We start from the raw sequence: 16,912 nt of genomic DNA, 5'->3' as shown, positions 1-16,912 counted from the left end.
AGTGGCACAAGACATTATTATTAATTTGACTTAGGTCTCTTTATCATTGAAGATGCGGTATGAATATACCGTACAATCGAGAAAAAATACCATCAAGTTGGCTGGGATATGACGATAGATGACATTCGCCATATAATTTTACATATTAAATGACAGCGTTCTTCATTACCAAGTCAACTCTGACGCCGTTTTTTTTTTCAATCGCATTGTCGGGTGTTTTTCAAAGGTGGCTCACCCATATAACTTTTTATTTTTTCAGACAAAAAAACAAGATTGAGTATGTTAACATATGACATAAATCAGGATTGACTGACGTGTTCAATTATTTTTGTTCATTTCCTGTTTCACCGGAAATGACTATAATTTTTGCTTTTTATAGTACCCTCTGTAATCGAAAGATTAATATATTTAACAGAAATTGATATTTAAAATGTAATTCTAACTAGCTTGACAAACAATGTCTTCTCTCGGCCGAAATCATAAGCCGAAATCAACAATCTCCGACATTCAACTGTTTCCAAAGCCTACTACTCCGCTACTCGCAAACATCAGCGGACACGGGGTACAGGCACGGCGTGAAAATGACTGCCTGTCATAAGGATCATAGGCGTCGATAACACCTCGTTATTTTTTTACTTTATTTGATTGAAAATGACATTCTAAAAAGACATGTCTATGATAGACATATAGACATATGATATGTCAACTTTTAACATTGTCGCTTAAAAAAATAGTATTTTAAATTTCAATCTAGTCTGCAATGACTGTCATTCATAGCGACAATTTGACTTGAAATACCACGTATGTGGTACCAAATTATTCGTAAAAAATGTTTTTTTAATACGCTAATAAACCACCCTCGTTCCATTTGAAAAAAATTGAGTTATAATAGTAATTAAAAATACGACTTGGACATCTTTTAAACGGCCAGGAGAAATCATCAAAAACATTAGACAATCAAATCTAGGGGCACGGGAGTGCCCCCGCCAAGTCGAGCACAGCCGTGCCATCCTGTTCTCAAAGGCCTGTATTAGCGGAACTTTTGACCACCCTGTAACTTCGTTGTGGATAAAGCATGGATAAAGCTAGAAAATTTTGTTTTTCACTACACATGAGGACATACTATAGATAGCTAGATTACCAAAATATCTAGTAATTATACCTCATAGTTACACGGCGTGCACACTCCTTAAAACTCAAGATCCTCTACTAGTAATGGTACGAGGCCACGAGAAAGAAGAAATTGGTGGATTCATTTTCAAAGAAGCAAAAAAAGCAGCGAATAAACTCAATCTAATATTCGACCTTCAGCGCCAACTCACTGAGAATCCATCCCAGAATCCATCACAGAACACAGCGCCACACAGGTAGTCAACCGAATTAGGTCCGCACAGAACAGGAGGTTCTTGCAAAATCACGTGGAGAAACCCGTGCACGGAGCCTTCTATAACATAATGACACAACAGCAGCTTTCTGAGAGACTATCGTTTGCTTTCCTGAGGTCGAGCGGCTTAAGATCTGAGACAGAGGGATTTATACTGGCATGCCAGGACGGTGTCTATAGCTCTTTGATGTATCGTAGCCGTATTATGGGCCAACAAATCGAAGATATAAGATGTAGAGTATGCCATCAAGCTCCGGAGACCCTGTGGCACATACTATCAGCCTGCCCTACTTATGCGGCTTCGGCTTATACCCAGCACCATAACGCCGTATTGAGGGTGATATACTATCACCTTCGTCATATGCATGGATTTGATGAAACGCCAGTGCTACCACAAACACCGAGAGAAATTGAGTCCTTGGTGGAAAACGAAACAACCAAAATTTACTGGAACTATCCATTCCAGGCCTTCGGACAAATACGGGCGAACAGACCAGACATAGTTCTCCAGGATATAGCGAAGAAAATAATTTATGTCATAGAATTCTCGGCGCCATCAGAGAAGAACATAATCAGTAAAGAAGAGGAAAAGGGAGAAGTACTAGGAACTCCTGGAGCAAATGCGCAGAATGTACGCTGATCATTCTGTAAGGTTGGTGGTACTAGTGATAGGAAGTTTAGGAGGAGTTAAAGACACCCTGCTCCAGCAATTGAAACTGATACCAGTGTGTTATAATGTAGCGGAACGACTTGCTGCAAGCATGCAGAAGGCTGTGATTTTGGGCTCTCTCAAAATACTCAGGGCACACGATACGCGGATTCAGTGAACGGCTTACCAGACGGACGTCAGGAGTTGAACACTAAAGAGGACACCGGCAAGTTTCCTTCAAGTGTCGGAGCTGAAGGAAGCAAACCGGATTGCAAAAAAAAAAAAAAATATATATATATATATATATATATATATATATATATATATATATATATATATATATATATATATATATATATATATATATATATATATATATATATATATATATATATATATATATATATATATATATATATATATATATATATATATATATATATATATATATATATATATATATATATATATATATATATATATATATATATATATATATATATATATATATATATATATATATATATATATATATATATATATATATATATATATATATATATATATATATATATATATATATATATATATATATATATATATATATATATATATATATATATATATGGTTAACTGTCTAGCGTCTAGCAGCTATATACCGTTTACTGACTTTCCAGTTGAAAAAAAGGTAGAAAGCTAGAATTAATCGAAGAGGTCTCTTCTGATTTTATTTGTATATGAATGTATTATAGCAACTATAATTCAAGGATTATGAATTTTTTCTAGTCAAACTTCTTTAACTTCGCCAGCGACTCACTCACCGTCATCAAAATTGTACCATTGCATTCCGATAAAAAAAAGCAGTACAACAAAATATGATTTAATCTGCTGGTCTATAATAAAATATTAAAAATTGCCCAATTTTAAAAGGTAGGTAAATTTTTTATACTTTTATTTCGCCTATATACATACGTATACCTACCAATTATTACCAAATTCATGGTAACGTCTAAAAAGTTAGGTGGCATAAGTGTATTGTTTTCATCCTTCATAGTGACGACGATATCCACTTTCCGATATCCTTATAGACCAGGAGTTCTATCTGGGACTACTAATTCTTGTACTACTTTTTATTGATCGCAATGGTACTTCTAGAAGTATATTGCAAACTTCAAATTTTGAATTTTAGTTAGCAAGCTTCCAATGGAAGAAAAAAAATGAAAAATCCCGAAATATCCTTATGGATCAAAAGTTAGCTGTCTAGCCGCTACTGGTAACCGATATTCCGGCGATGATAATAGGAGGACCGGTGAAAGGATTGTTTTGAAAATTTGGATCTTTATATAAAGGCACCTGCTCCATCTATCTAAAATATTAGCTTTTTTCGTTTTCCTGTTATTACCGATTCTGAACCGTCCTAGAACTGTGATGCGTATGCGCAGCAGGAAATATGAAGACATTATTTCATTTGCGCATGCGCTGCAGAGTTCTAGGACGGTTCAGAATCGGTAATAACAGGAAAACGAAAAAAGCTATTATTAGCGTTACACTGTTGCCGGATCATTTGAAAAGTGGTAGCATCTTTGTTATTTTAAATGAAACACCTAGTAAATTATTACATTTTTGGAAACTAGTCTCATATAGAAATTTTAAAACATTCTCCGATGCACGTCATCAACTTTGAGTGACAAGCGATGGCGACAGCGCTGCCAGATTGTGATGGATTATGAGATGAATCTTAATTTAAAAGTGACAAAAAATATATTTAGTATATAATTTTTATATAATTTTTCTTAGTCAGCATCTACACGCTACAAATTGAAATAAGTAGAAATAACTTGAAAGTGGTATAATGTGCTTACCAATCAATCTTACTTCTCTGACTGCATTCAAGGGTAATAAAGGACCTTTATTGTCACGTTCGCGCTCAAAATATTTTATCAGAGAAGCTAAAAGCGCTTTGCTTCGACTGTTTAAAGGCTTCGGCATATTTTCAATCCACAATTTCAAAAAATGCAGTAAAAAATCTCGAAAATTTAGTTCTTAAAAGAACTGTTTGTGCTTAGAAGTACAATTTAAGAAAAAAAACTATGAAAAACGGCAAAAAACGAGAATTACTCCCAAAAATTCAACACCATGATATTATACAAAATAATTGGCTTGAAGAGACATGAATTCTCCATTGAATATCGGAATAATATACTGGGTGTTCCATTTAAAATAAAAGAGTAACATACTTTCGAAGGTGACCAACGTTCAATATTAATTTTGTCTCACCCTGTATAACTTTTTGGATCAAGTTTTAATTTGATTTAAAGTACAATAGTTAATTTAGCTACATATTAAGTTATACCGGATAAATTCTGATTTAGGTAGCTTTTATAAAGTAATTTAAAATTTGTTCTTTATTTCTAGAAAATGTTAAATATATCATAAACCTTACATTTTAGTCATATCAGTGGCGGACTAAGCCTGTCGGGAGCCCGGGGCGGCGAAGCTAAAAGTGGCCCCCGGCCTATTTAGATAATGATATACTTCTAATGCACAATTTGTAAAAATTGAATGACGTATGTATAATGATTGACAAAATTCAAGTATTTATACAGCGTGTCCCAGGCTGAGCTTACGTTAGAAGTACTACAATATCTAGATACGAAATTTTGTGCATATCATTGTTTCAGTACCGGAAGTTGACAGCAACTTTCTTATTTTAAATGGGTGACCCTATTTTTTATTACATACTTAAATTCTCTGTAATATTTTATGAATTTTGATATTAAACACTCTATACCTAACTTAAAAACTTAACCGTTTTTGAGAAAAAAAAAAATATTTATAATTTTTGGAGAAAAAAAAAACTGCCTGTCAAATTAAAAATGCCTGCCAAAAATTTAGTAATTGCCACAGCCACTGTACCATAAAGAGAAGACATGTGGGTATCTATGTCAAAAATTAGATTGTCCGAATGTCATATAATAATGGCCGCAGCTGTCATGGAATTGAGCGATTAAAAAAATTATCATAAATCATTTTTTTTTCAAATGGATATCCACTTTTTTTTATTTCACTCGTGAAAAGCAAAATAAAAACACTAAATCACCACAATACACCAAAACACTTTTACTTTTACACTGGACGCGCGGTTCGCTAACCATGTTAGCATCATCAGCAGATGATTATAAACTAAAGTACAATCTACAAGTTGAGCGTTTATATACTCGCTCATGTGTGTTGCTCACTCTCTTTTGCTGTGTAACACCAAAGGTTCCAACCCTCAACTGTAATCTCGTGAAAAGGCTTTCGTTACTTGTTCATATCGTTGTTTTTAAAATTTGTTACTTTTTGACTATACATGTTTCTGTACCTAAAATAAATCGTTTTTAAGTTATTTAATATTCAGCTTTAAAGCGTATATTTTTCTTGATTATAACCAGTAGCCTATGACAGTATATTATCGATCATAATTTCCAAGCTAACTTTGCGCTGGTTCTTTTCGATCGTACGGTATATTATTAAAATATCAACTATTAGATATTACTATTTAGTAATATCTAATATATATATTACTATTTAGTAATATCTATAATATATATAAATACACTTTTTAAACTTTTAAGGCCGCAGTAGTTATAATATAGGAAATTCAAATAATTCATTTTCTGACAGATGGGAGTAAATTGTCTGACTGTTTGACACTTAATATCAAAGGAAGCTAGATAAAATCAAGAAAAATATACGATTTCAAATTAAATCTTAAATAACTTAAAAACGATTTATTTTAGGTATAGGAATATGTCTAGTTAAAACCTAACGAATTGGAAAACCTTTTCACTAGTGAAATAAAAAAAGTGGGTTTCCATTTGGAAAAAAAATATTTATGATAATTTTTTAAACGCTCAATTCCATGACAGCTACCGCCATTATTATATGACATGTGAACAATTTAATTTTTGAAATAGATAGCCACGTCTTTTTTTTATGTCACAGAGGCTGTGATAATCACTAAATTTGACTTTTAGGCTGTACAAATTTTTTGACAGGTAGTTTTTTTCGTCCAAAAATTTTAAATATTTTTTTCTCAAACATGCTTCCAGGGAAATACCGCGACAAAATATCGCGATTTTGTAAGACCTCCAAGATACGAGGGGCCCCTTCGCTGTCTCAGGCACCTGGCCCCCGTTATACTAAAGACTTCACTGCTCCTCATCAGTAATGAAGCTAGAATACAAGTTATGCTGTGCATTGGTTGTAATTTAAAATGTTTATTCAGTAAAAATAAATAATGAAACCATTGAAAAATAACTTAAAAGCTAAAATAAATAAATTCAGTCTCAAAATATATAAAAAAATAATAATTATTCGATATTTCAAACAAAGAAAATTACCCCTTGATTTAATTTCCTAAATAGAAAATGCCATTGACAATTACTGGGGCCTGATCATTGATAATTAAGTAAATATCTGCTTCCATTTATACTGTTTATAGTTGGCGTATACGTATGGTTTGCATACTCCACCTACAAACTGCTTTATAACTACTAAACACATATTGGCCTTGTTTGCCAGTTGAATAAAACATTACTTAAGATTCGGAGGCCCCCTAAAAGACGGGCCCGGGGCGGACCGCCCCTTCCGCCCCCCCCTTAGTCCGCCACTGAGTCATATACTTATATTATAAAACTCACCCTTATTTTTCTCCCAGAATCCGAAAATCAATTGATATATAGGGTGTATATGTAACTTTTTTTGGGGACACCCTGTAGAACTCCCTGTATTTTTAAAAAGTGCTCTGAATTAACCTACAAAAGCTCACAAAATTTCATTTCAATACAAAGTGTCGTTCTCTTCGGAGCCTCCGCGGCGTATGAGACCCTGTATTTAAATAATACACATAATAAACTGAGCTACTGAAATAAATAAAACACCTATGTAAAATTAATACTTATTTTATTAATATCTTATAGAACCATAGTAAACTGTCTGTCATTCCCTACTTAGGCCTATCGTATTAGCCAACTGTTTGCACTTGAGCGTCACTTCCTCCTGAACTAAACTGAAACACATCGCTAGCACGACTAGTCCAACGAAAATGTACACGCAACACGCCAGGACTTGTAACTGTTCTTGGAATTCTCCGTGGTGGATGGTGGGCAGCTTGTCGCCCACTCCTATGGTCGAGAGGGCCAAGAAACAGAAGTATATCGCGTCAAGGAAAGTCCAGTTCGTGGTGTTGGCAAAGCAGGCCGCGCCCAGGCCGATGTACAGGAAAAAGAAGAAAAATACGAGGAATGTAGGCACTGGAGGTGAGACGGGAGATGTGACGTCATCTGTCGGAGGCGGAACGTGGTTGGACTTGTCGGGTGGGCGCCAAATCAAGGGGATCCGTGACGGTGTATCGTGCTGCGTGCAGAGGCTGAAAAATATAGTTTTATGTTAATTATATTGTATCTAGAATTGCTTAATTTGTCAGTATTTGTTATTAAATTTTTAATTAGTTTACTTTATCTACAAATTACATTTCGTGCAGCGAAACAATGTATGATAGTGTCAGTTTTCTATCATTTCAATTCATTAAAATAAAAGTGTTCAAAATTATACACATACGATCAGGGGTGGATGGGGAAGTGAAAACCGGCCCGGGAAAAACAGGCAACCGGCCCAAATCCACAAAACAAAATGACCATAACGAAGAAAAATATTTTATTTATTAATATATAAGTAAGGGTGTTTTTCGCTTGTGAGAAAAAGCTCTTTTGCCTCCGTTTTTTTTTTAAATTAAATTGTCTTGATCAAAATTTTCGCAAAGACCCATATTGGGTCGGACAACTGAATTTTTACTACAAAAGGCTCAGTTTTACAGGGTTCTACTGCTTTATTTCCATTATCGATAACGGTAATTTGATCTTGAATAGGCTACGATTTTGAGTCATGATTTTCAGAAACTTTAAGACTTCCTGATTCATTCAGTTCAGCTGACCCAATCCTCTGTGAAATACATTACTTTTAGTTTTTCGGTCTTTCGGTACTTTCTTACACATTGTAGAAAAAAATTCTCTCGTGTACAGGGTGGGTCAAATTCGACGCTTTTAAATGGAAACACCCTTTTCTAGAGGAGATAGACGAAAACTAATATCGGTGTCTGGAGCTCAATTTTTGTCAAAAACATGATGGTGAAAACCGCATATCGATATCTGTTACCGTTTCGGAGTTACTGGGTGTTTTTCAAAAATATGCACTTTTAACAAATCGCTGTAACTTCTTTGCTATGGAAAATTTTGTATTTTTATAAAAAACATTTCCAAAGCATCTTTTTACGTAGAATTTAATGGTTTAAGTATAATTTTTCTAAAATTAATAATTTAAGAATTATCAACAGAAAATTTGATTTTTTATATAGGACACCCTGTATATTTTTAATTTATTGGAAAGAATTTAAAATTGCCTTTCCAAAAATATAACACACTTGATATTTTGCTCGATTCCTATAAAAATTCGCCCACTTTAAATGAGTAGGCTTTGAACGGCACCGGCTGTAAACCGGCAAAAAAATCTAGCTGTGAGCATCAATTAAAACGAAAATAATATTTGCTATGAGAGATGCAGAAGTTTATAATAATTTAAAATATATTTAACCAACATCAACACATTTAAACTATATCTAATAACAATAAAATAAATAGCAAACCAAGACATGAGATTTTGCTACAGGTGTTCAATATATCGACCGTCTTCTGTTATGGACAGACGGGGCAGTTTTTGAACATTTCTCGCGGAATTCATTAACTCGTGGGGGTGAAAGATACCCTCTTATAACTGCTAAGTATTTCTAATTCTTGTCCAGATTATACGGAAGAATAAGGAACTTTTATTCTTCAGCAAATATATCCATAAGATTAGATCCATGGGCACTAAGTCAGGCGGCCTAGACGGCCAATGGCTGGGATCTTGCCATTCAATGCCTTTAAATTGGCTGCAAAAATTTGCTGATAACTTCAGCGTTCAGAGGCGGTGTGCGTCGTCTTGCTGGAAAAAATATGTTTTCGAGTTCCATTAAGGCATATCATCAATAAGGGGTCCAGCCTACTAGTTAAAAAGTGGCGAACTTTAAAAATTCTATATTTCTTCGAAGGGGATTATAACAAAATATTAAGTGTGTTATATTTTGAAAGGTACTTTAAATTCTTTCAGTTAATTAAAAATATAGAGGGTGTCCCAAATAAAAAATCAATTTGTCTGTTGATAACTCTTAAATTATTAATTTAAAAAAATATATACTTAAACCATTAAATTCTACGTAAAAAGGTGCTTTGGAAATGTTTTCATAGAAATACAAAATTTTTCATAGTAAAAAAGTTACAGCAATTTGTTAAAAATGCACATTTTTTAAAAACACCCCGTAACTCCGAAACGGTAACAGATATTGATGTGCGGTTTTCACCATCGTGTTTTCGATGAAAATTGAGGTCTGGAGCTCAATTTTCATCGAAAACGTTTTCGTCTATCTCCTACAGAAAAGGGTGTTTCCATTTAAAAGCGTCGAATTTGACCCACCCTGTACATGGTGTTGATAATCGTTTCCATTATACCATACAAATTTAAATCTATCTAAGAAAGAATCTAAAGAATGAAATGCAAAGAATCCAAAAATGCAATAGAATACAGGGTGTTAAATAAAAAAAGTATAACTTTGTTATGAATCTTAGTTCTGACGCACCCTGTATATTTCAAAACAATTTATTATTTAATAAATGCTTTGTATATTAAATTTCCGTTTTCCTATAATCTACCGAGACAAGTCAGGTGCGCCGCCCTGTATAGAGAATATTATTAGTAAGAGTGTATGATGGTGTCCAAAGCAATGTGGAGGTATTCTTTGTCTAGACACCAAAGGCTGCCGGTTCCTTTCATCTTGGATCATATCCTCGCCTTTCACACAAAGTGTGTGACCAACATTTTGAAAATTTTACAGTAGAGCGAAAAAAACGTATTTTAGTTTGATCTGCTTGGGTATAAGACTGCTTGGAACAAATAAAATAATAAAAAAATGAAATTAATAAATATGAAAAAATGTCTTGGTATTGGAAAAATCTAAAAAAAATAACACACTTCTTTATAATTTTAGATCTTACCTTTGATCATTTTCCTCTAGCTCGTCTAATTCAATATCAGTCGAAATTCCAACTATCGAAGAGTTCTTTAAAGGACTTGCATGTCGGTGAGTTGGACAGTTTGGATCTAAGAAAAAAATTACTAGTTTTACATGTTATAAAATTTAATTCAAGGTTATTAGTTCTGCTATGTGCATTGATAGTCTCATAGGGTTTTTAATTATAACTGTATGGAATAATTAATCATTAAAACTAATTCTTGCATAATATGCTTAACAAATTATTATGCACATTTTCGTTTATAGTTCAAGCAGGTATTCCGTCAAAAATAGAGAATTCTAAAAAAAGCTTATTGAAGTTTGTAAACATCAGCATGAGAGCATTAGAAATAATGCAGAAGGCAAATAAAAACGGAAAAGTGCATTTTCCATTTGCTAGCTACGAAGGCTTAAAACAAAACTCTAAGCCGCTTTACTTTGTTTGAATGCGAGAGGGTTGTTGATATATTTTTTCCTTGGTTTGTGTCTTACAATCTATACTGTTTAATTAGTAGTTTACTACCGTTTAGTAGTTCTTACTGTACTTTTTTTTATTTATTTTATGACTTTTGATTTTTCTCGGCCGTAAATCCTCATAAATTTTTTCGAGTGTCTTAGACCATTGGAGGACTCCCATTCCAGGTTACGGATGGTTTTGGGATAAAGCTTAAGATAACATTATCAGTACTGATTCTGTTCTTTTAAATAATATTTAAAAAACATCTTGAAAAAAAAATGCAAAAATACAGGGTGGCGCATGGTGCCACTCATACGCCGCGGGGGCTTCAAGGAGAACGACAGTTTGTGTTGAAATGAAATTTTGTGAGCATATATGTAGGTTAATTCAGAGCACTTTTTAAAAATATAGAGAGTTCTACAGGGTGTCCCCCAAAAAACGTTACATATCTAAGATGTTTTTTTTTGTAATGGAACACCCTATATATTAATTGATTTTCGGATTCTGGGAGAAAAATAAAGGTGAGTTTTATAAGAGAAGGTTTTTGACATATTTAACATTTTCTAGAAATAAAGAACCATTTTTAAATTACAATAAAAGCTACCTAAATTGGAATTTACCCGGTGTAGCCTAATATGTAGTTAAACTAACTATTCTACTTTAAATCAAATTAAAACTTGATCCAAAAAGTTATACAGGGTGAGACAAAATTAATAATGAACATTGGTCGTCTTTAAAAGCATGTTACTCTTTTATTTTAAATGAAACACCCAGTGTATTATTCCGATATTCAATGGAGAATTCATGTCTCTTCAAAATACTATTAAGGTTGCCTACTCCTCAAACAAAGATTTTTCTAGATATTTTCATTTATATGATTTGATCTGAGTAGATTCTTATTATTTGATAAAATCTAAATGGTTGTGATATGTCTGACGCTCGGTCTGACGTTACTTCAACATAGCTGTCTAATTAGTCCAACTTTAACAACTAGTTATCATTTTGTTTAAGTTAAAACCAAAAAAAATCTCAGAAATTTGCCGAAAATGCAAACTTATCCTAAGTAAGATAGAATTGATATGATTCTATTAGTTGGTGAATGCAGTGTGCATTCGCCAATTAATAGAATACTTAAATGCTCCTGATTTTATCTAGTCTGGTTTTTTTGATGGGGATATGTTAAAGACAGTGTTTAAATTATTGTAGCTGCTTTTCGAGGTAGAACTCCACATAATGCCTTTTAAAATGAAAAGATCCTTTTGAAAAGAAAAACATTTTATGCAGTTAACAGGAAAGTTAGCATTTTGAGCATGTGATTTCATCTAACTAATTTTTGTCGCATAATTATAAGTTTATATCAAGTTTTAATTCTGTAATAATTAAAATATGATTTAAACGTGTATCTTTTTATTACCCCTAAGTATTTTATTCTACAATCTTTAATTTTTGTTAAATTAACAAAAGGTATATCACACAGCCACCTAGATTTTTTTAAATAATAAAGATTTACTGACGCAAAATCATAATAATTTAAATGTATGGGAAAATCTTTGCCTGAGGGGTAGGCAACCTTAATAATATTTTCAAGATATATAAATTCCCCATTGAACACCGGGAAAATATACTAGGTGTTCTATTTAGAATAAAGGAGTAACTTGCTTTTAAAAGTGACTAATGTTCCATATTAATTTTGTCTCACCCTGTATAACTTTTCGGGTCAAATTTCAATTTGATTTAACATACAATGGTTACTGTAATTAAATATCAGGCCATACAAGGTCAAGTAAAATTTAGGTAGCTGTTATCGAAATTTAAAATTTACTCTTCATTTTCACAAAATGTGAAATATGTCAAAATCCTTAGATTTTATGTATATGCTTCTTTAATAAAACTTACCTTTATTTTTTTCCTAGAATCCGAAAATCAATTAATATATAGGGTGTTCCATTAGAAAAAACAACTTTGATGTGTAACTTTTTTTGAGGACACCCTGTATAATTCTATATATTTTTATAAAATACTTTCAGTTAATCTACATATGCTGCCAAAATTTCAATTGGATATACACTACCGTTCTCCCTGGAGCTTCCGCGTATGAGAGGCGCCACCCTGTATACCGTTCTGTATGTTGATGAAAAATTACATAAATGGAATGATGTTGTTGTAAAGAAAGATTATAAAGCACATTTTTTTGATATCGATTTCAGATATTGATATTTTGTTTCAATATAAACAGTATAAAAGTTTTTAATTTTTTCTAAATTCTCAATGCCAATATTCTAGCATACCCTGAATCAACCAAAATCTTTTGCCTTTTTCGTTTTCTGGAAAATGCCTAATCGATAAAACAAAGCAATTTTGTACTGAAGCGTACTTTACGGCACCGACACAATGTTTAATGTCTTTAACGTAGAAAAAAGATCTGTATGCCAATTTAGTTTATCGAAGCTTGGATAAAATATATTAGGTTGGAGGTGAAGCAGGTGCTACTCTTTGAAAATTGTCCATGTATATTCTTTTTCTAATTTTAAAGACTAAAATTTTTTTGAATTGTATTATTTGTATTGTGCATTTTTTGTTGTTTGTATTTTTTTTTGTGATTTTGTTGTTTTGTGAGTGCTTTGTCGATGAAGCTGTTTTGGCTTTTTGTACAATAAAGCGTTGTTTGTTTGTTTTTTTGTACTTTTATGATCTTTTAAGCGTTAGTAATTCTTTTAGTAGAAAGTGATCCAGCAGCTTCGTAACATGAGAAACACTAATAGTAGGTTTGTTCTTTTTTAAAGTTAAATACTTCCAACTATTGCATTTAAACTATAGGTAATGTCATAGTATAAGGAATCTAGTAGATTTACTCCTTGTCAAATCCTTTGTTCTTTTTCTGCCACTTTATATGACCTTGTTCTCGCCTCCCGTGACCACTGACGTAGCTGTATAGTTGTGGTCTATTAACTAGGCAAAGTGTAGTCGTGGCACTCGCCGTAGTTTCACAGATATGTATTTAGAAAAATATGAGTTCGCAATAAAATAAAATAAAATAAATTGATCATCGAGTAAAAACTTGCTTGAAAACAGAATGTTTCCACATTTCGTGTAGGTAACAATTTTTCTGAATCTGAAAATCTTCTGATGGGAAGAAATGCGGAAAATATATATAATGATATATTTTTATATTATTATCTATTTCAGAGATTTTCTACAATTTTTTTTAAATTTAAAACAAGTTTAATTTTCTGTAGATAACTGGATTCTATTTAAAGCACACTGCGGTGTTGCCATTCTATTTCTTATTTACTAAAACTTTGGTTAAAAACATTATATTATATGAAAAGTGGCAAAAAACTACAGTGAATATAACTTTATTAATACTTAGCTATGTTTTCTTAAACATGACAAGGACACCAGAATAAATTCATGTCGAAAAATTTACTTTATCGTATACAGGGTATTTTTTATGGCGTCACCAAAATCGAAATATTTAAAATGTTGTATCTCATTTTTTTTAAATGCAACACCTAGTATATTATTTTTCTTTCAGATGTAGAATTAAAAAGTGAACATTTTTTGTATTTAAAGTGTTCTTAAATTTTTAGGCGTTTTGCAAATATTTTCTGTATTTCATTACATATGGGATTTTTAACAATAAAATATCAGACAAAGATCATATTAGGTGGCTTTGATAAAAATTTACTGTTGAAAGAGCTAAATGTAATAAAATACTGCGAATATCTGCGAAACCGTTAAAAATTTAGAGAAGCACTTTAAATAAAAAAATGTTCACTTTTTAATTCTGCATCTGACCGAAAAATAATATACAGAATGTTGCATTTAAAAAAATTGAGATATACAATTTTAAATATTCCGATTTTGGTGACGCGATCACCATAAAAAATACCCTATATAGAATAATGTATATAGAATGATGTAAAATTAAAAAAAATAAAATTAACTTTACCATAACTTTTTTGTGACACCCTGGATATAACAAAATATTTTAGGATACGACCCTTTATAAACCTTGAAACATATGAATAAAACTTTTTTCACATCTTCGACAAGAACGACGATATTGGGCTTCCTCGCAATAATGTGCCACCCTGTATATTTACGGTGGTTTAAAGCTAGGTGTGGCACTTTTCTTCCCTCAAATATAAACTCAATATTTTGTCTATAATATTTTGAATATTGTTATATTACGACCACTTATAATAAAAAATAAATAAAATAAAAAAACATAAAAAAATACAGTCCACTAAATTTATAATAGATTATGCTATTATAAAATTCTTTCATTTAAAAAATATGAATAATTTGCGGAGACTTCAGATGTACAAAATATTTACTCTAAAATTGTTTCAAAAACCAATCTATATAAATTATCTCGTAAATTATTATTGGAATGAAAATTTTATGGCAAATCCCCTGACCAAAGAATATTTTAATGCGCATATTTGAGACAACCTGTATATCTAAAAAACTATTTCTAAGATTTGCCCACATGCTAAAAAAAAATAAAACATTTAATTAATTACATAATATCTCAGCTTCTAAAATAAACAAATATAATTAAATGTTAATTGATAATTACTATCAGCTTGCCGATTTACATCCGATGGAAATCTAAAAAAACTCAAAGAACAATTTTTTGAATTATTACTACAATTAATAGCAGCACGCAGTAAGGCACTCATTTTTTGTCAATCCGTCTCTGTGCTGGGACGCAACGCTCGAACCTCGCAGCTCGACGGACGGAATTCAACTGAAACGCATTGCAAGCTGCCGATATTCGACAGCTTGCAAAAACTGGCAGAAAATATTTGCGAGAGTGCAACTACTCTTTTCCTTAAACTATGGCAATGTGTTTCTGGATTTCATAATATAGTTAGATATGATTCACCGCTTCTGATATAGAATTGTCAGCAGACTATCTAATTAGGGTTAATGGTTTTAAATACATTCAAATATATAGGGATGTTAAAATGTAAAACTTGAATTTATTAGCTATACACAGGGTGTTTCAAAAAACATGTGCCATCTCTCGTGGAGAGATTCTTCACGTAAAAATAAGATTTATTTTTCAACATAGGTCCGATTCTGCTTTGTTTCGTAGCTACAGCGTGTTAAAGTCTTAATATTTTTTCGATTTATTATAGTTTTCAAATGAAATTTGAGGGTAAAAGTTTATATATATATCTTATTTTTACGAGAGGAATCTCCCCACGAGAGATGGCACATGTTGTTTGAAACACCCTGTGTAGGTGTTTGTTAAAGGCGTTGTAAAATATTAACAAAGTCATACAAAAGTTATAAGGTTAATGTTAACAAAAGAACAAGAAAAAAAGGTATTAAAATCAAATGCAATTAAATGTAGACTCTATTATCAGACATTGTGGTCTTGGAAGAGTTGTAAAGAATGTTCTAATAAGTACTGGAAAGGTTCGTAAGTTGCCCAAGTAGCATTTGGACGTTATCTAACGTCGGGTATACGTCGCGTTCAATAAACCCGACGTCGGGTACCAACGTCGGTTTGACCGCCTGACGACCCTTATTTGCACCTAAATGGGGAATACAGATTCGGGTCGCCTCGACGTCGGTATCTGACCTAATAGGGAATGTAATTCTACCAATTACCAACGTCATATTACGTTGGATTTTAGTCACTTAAAATTCGTCGCTAAGCACTTACGTTACTTTTGGTTTCATATTCGCTACCAAGAATACATAAAAACCTAACCAAACTACCTAATTACAAATGGATTCATAATAACTCCTCGAATATAACTATAAGTGGCTACCTAATTTCATATTATAATAATTCTGAGTCATTAATCCAGGCATCAGTTTTGTCAACGGAAGTCACTTTTTTTATATATCTGATTAAAATACTCCGGAAAACAACGAGCGCCTTCAAAATTAGGTAGATTTATAAAATAAAAACATCTATAAACAAGTAACTCGCAAAATATTTTTTTTATTTTCTAGCTGGTTTAATCATAAAACTGTACTGTGGTTCCCCCCAAAATCAACCTTATCAATATTATTCTACTAGAAATCGGAATGTGAATATAAATTTTAAAAACAAAAAACGATTTTAAAATGGCTGACAATAGGATACTTGTTAAGAATGGCCGATTTCTGTGTCCGACTTTATATGAACTACCATTATACCAATTCCGACCGGGTCTCCAACATTAGTCGTCTCACACGACCAAAGTCATCAAACGGGATGACCGGCAATCGTACTATGACGTATATAATTCCAACGTACGCCACGTAACC

At 32.3% G+C, this 16,912-nt stretch overlaps 1 protein-coding gene across 2 annotated transcripts in view; it reads right to left on the bottom strand.

Moving 5' to 3' along the window:
* Window positions 1-7,010: 7,010 nt before the first annotated feature.
* LOC115888323 overlaps window positions 7,011-16,912 on the bottom strand; it is a 422,982-nt gene continuing 413,080 nt past the window's right edge. For both annotated transcript variants that reach the window (XM_030908013.1, XM_030908022.1), the window contains 2 exons: window positions 10,163-10,268; window positions 7,011-7,446 (listed from right to left, as the gene is read on the bottom strand). In XM_030908013.1, the coding sequence (XP_030763873.1) occupies window positions 7,017-7,446; window positions 10,163-10,268 (536 nt within the window). In that variant the 3' untranslated portion in view covers window positions 7,011-7,016. The remainder of the gene's footprint in view (window positions 7,447-10,162; window positions 10,269-16,912) is intronic.

The sequence above is a fragment of the Sitophilus oryzae genome, unplaced genomic scaffold, assembly GCF_002938485.1.
Source record: "Sitophilus oryzae breed Bouriz unplaced genomic scaffold, Soryzae_2.0 scaffold_1167_pilon_pilon, whole genome shotgun sequence".
In the NCBI taxonomy this organism is placed as follows: domain Eukaryota; kingdom Metazoa; phylum Arthropoda; class Insecta; order Coleoptera; family Curculionidae; genus Sitophilus; species Sitophilus oryzae.
This window is presented reverse-complemented; position numbering and strand designations above follow the sequence as displayed.